At 37.0% G+C, this 3165-nt stretch overlaps 1 protein-coding gene across 1 annotated transcript; it reads left to right on the top strand.

Annotated features, from left to right (window-relative positions):
- The first annotated feature begins 919 nt into the window (after nucleotides 1-919).
- LOC114492536 (UPF0547 protein C16orf87) lies at nucleotides 920-1669 on the top strand. The gene has a single exon (XM_028506890.2). The coding sequence runs from the start codon at nucleotides 953-955 to the stop codon at nucleotides 1415-1417; it is 465 nt and encodes a 154-aa protein (XP_028362691.1). The 5' UTR covers nucleotides 920-952; the 3' UTR covers nucleotides 1418-1669.
- Nucleotides 1670-3165: the final 1496 nt, after the last annotated feature.

Below are 3165 nucleotides of genomic sequence, written 5' to 3'. Positions count from 1 at the left end.
AGAGTAATCAGTCAGGTTGGTATAAAACCTTCCAGAGTTTATGACAAGTAAGCGTATCTGTAATTTCTATAATTTTCATGAATAGACTAGAGATTATCATGTGCCTTATAATTGTTGTTATGTAAAAATACATAGACATAAAATAACATAAAAATACATGTTGTTATCTGTCATCTCTAGGTAAATATTTGTTGTTTCAATCTGTTATACTATAGAGATTAAATTTTAAGTATAGCCCTAACCAATGTGGCTCAGTTGGTCAGTCTTCCTCCCACAAAGCAAAATGTTGCTGGTTTGATCTCTGGTCAGAGCACATGCCTGGGTTGAGGGATGGAGCTCACAAAGGAAGCAACTGATAGATGTTTCTCTCCTTCTCTTGCTCCCTTCCTTCCCCTCTCTCTAAATTAAATGAATAAAACCTCTTTTAAAAATCCTAAGTAAAAATGTCAGAGATGATATTATTTAATTATTGATAGTCTGTTTGGATGACTAAAATCAACTTTGTGGAATTGATAAGAATGTCTATAGAATATATATTCACTGTTAGTGTAGGAGGGGTGAATTAATATGTGTTTTGAAGTTAAAGTTTCATTGTTAATTTTAAAAGTCACATAACTATACCCACCCCATCCCATTTACCTCTCCATTGTACTTAGACTTTTAAATAATCTAGTTTATTTGAACTCTGGAACCATTTCTGAGTTTTGCAACTGTAGTGGGATATCAGAGGAAAACTAGAAAATAATTGTAGCATTTGAAATTGGTCTTCTAATAAACAGACTGAATAAATGAGCATTATTCATCCTATGGAATTTAACAATGATGTGAATTCACTTAGAATAATGGAGAGAATGGGGGAATATGGGGACAACTGTAACTGAACAACAATAAAATTTTTTTTTTTTAAAGAACATGGCCGCCGCCGCAGCCGCGGCCGTGGCGGTGGGGGAGCATGTCCGCGAGTCGGGCCAAGAAAGTGAAGATGGCCACCAAGTCGTGCCCCGAGTGCGACCAACAGGTTCCTGTTGCATGTAAATCATGTCCCTGTGGTTACATATTTATTAGCAGAAAACTTTTAAATGCAAAGCACCCAGAAAAATCACCACCTTCTGCAGAAAACAAGCATGAGGCCAAGAGGAGGCGCACAGAGAGAGTTAGGAGAGAGAAGATACATTCTACAGGAAATAAGGATTTAGAAAACAGAAAGAGGTCTCGGAGTAACAGCCATTCAGATCATATCAGACGAGGAAGAGGAAGACCTAAAAGTGCATCTGCCAAAAAACATGAGGAAGAAAGAGAAAAACAGGAAAAGGAAATTGACATCTATGCTAACCTCTCTGATGAAAAGGCTTTCGTGTTCTCAGTCGCCTTGGCAGAAATAAATAGAAAAATTATCAATCAAAGACTTATTCTTTGATATTTGTCTGCAGAATGTGTTGGAACTTTCTTCAGGATTGCGTCAGCAGCAGACGGCTGTGGACTCTGGGGAGCCTTCCGCCAGCGTCGATGAGGGCCGTGGTGGTGGGCCGCCACCGAGCCTGGGCCGCCCCCTGGGGGCGGGGCTGTGGGCTCGGACTGTCCAGGAGCTCCTTGGTTGCCAGGGAGTCTTGTCAGTGTTTTGTGTTTGGGATATAAGTAAGTGTATTTACAAAAAAGAAAAAGAAAAAAAAGCTGGATGACTGTTAAAGGTTAAAGGGATAGGGATGGGAGCAGAAGTATGAAAACTAGGGAAATAAAATGCTTGGTAATTTTCAGGTTTGCCACCAGAGATGCAATATTTTAAGTACTTTGAGAAAGAATGATTTTTAAAAATATATATTTCAGATTTTCAGTACTAATGGATTGCATATATACAGTTCATTTACTTTTAACAAATTGGCACTTGATATTTTATTGAATGGGGAACTATAATATAAATTGTAAATTTTGTCTTAAATTGATTTTTTCTTGACCTTTATTTTTATGACTTAAGGTATGAGTTATATTTTGGGAGATACTTTCTAGACAGTTTGGAAGTTTGGGTGCTATATTAAGAAAAACATTTAAGGATTTACGATACTTCAGATATAAACACCTTGTTTTCTTGAATGTAATTTATTTATTGGTTATGAAAAAACACTTTTCTGCTCTCAAGATGGTGCCTGTTAACCTTATATTTATTACATGCAAAATATTTCTTAGCCACTTTTAAGCAGTAATGTTTTATCTGAATGGATGTGCATTTATACATCCTGATAATTATTTAAATTGTTAACCTCACTCTGGAAGAAAAAAATAAACCTTAATATTGAAACTAAAAAAAAAAAAAAAAAAAAAAAAAGAACATGGAGAACTATCATAAAGAGCAAAAATAAACTAACATCTGTTTCTGTAGAAAGTGGAGCAAAATGAAGTGAATAATTTATAAATTAGGAGGGATTATTTCTTAAAAGGAAGATGATTGAATATAGTGTTTAGGAAAGGAAATTTTAAGTCTCTTCTTTAGTTTTAAAAAACACTTAATTTATGTTCAATGGTTTAAATATATATTTTTAATTGCAGCCTGTATTAGTTTCTATGGCTGCTGTAACAGTGTATCACAAACTGGTTGGCTTTGGCCAGTGGAAATTTTTTTCTCTCCTAGTTCTGAGGCCAGAAGTCTGAAATTCATGTCACTGGGCCACTATCAAGGTGTAGGTAGGGTCCTGCTCCCTCTGCAGACTCTATGGGGGAACCCTTTCCCTGCCTCTTCCAGCTGATAACTTCTTGCCTTGTGACCACATCACACCAATCTTCAAGGCCAGCATTTTCAAATCTCATTTTGCTCTGTCTTCTCATGTGTGTGAAATGTTCCTTTACCTACCCTTTGAATGTTTTTTTTTTTTTTAGCCTTACTCAAAGAGGTTGCTTCCAGACAGAATGAAGGAGAGGGAGAGAGAGAATCTGAGAGTGAGAGAGAGAGGGAGAGAGAAATATCGATGTGAAAGAGAAATATCAATCAGTTGCCTTCTCATACACACCCTGACCAGATACCAAACCTACAACCTGGGTGTGTGCTCTCTCCAGGAACCAAACCTGTGACCTTCCATCTATGGGACAAGGCTAACCAACTGAGCTACACCAGCCACCTCTATCTCCCTTTTTGGATACATGAAATGGCGTTTAGGGTTGACTCAAATAATCCAG

This window comes from Phyllostomus discolor, chromosome 1 (genome assembly GCF_004126475.2).
Source record: "Phyllostomus discolor isolate MPI-MPIP mPhyDis1 chromosome 1, mPhyDis1.pri.v3, whole genome shotgun sequence".
NCBI lineage: Eukaryota > Metazoa > Chordata > Mammalia > Chiroptera > Phyllostomidae > Phyllostomus > Phyllostomus discolor.
This window is presented reverse-complemented; position numbering and strand designations above follow the sequence as displayed.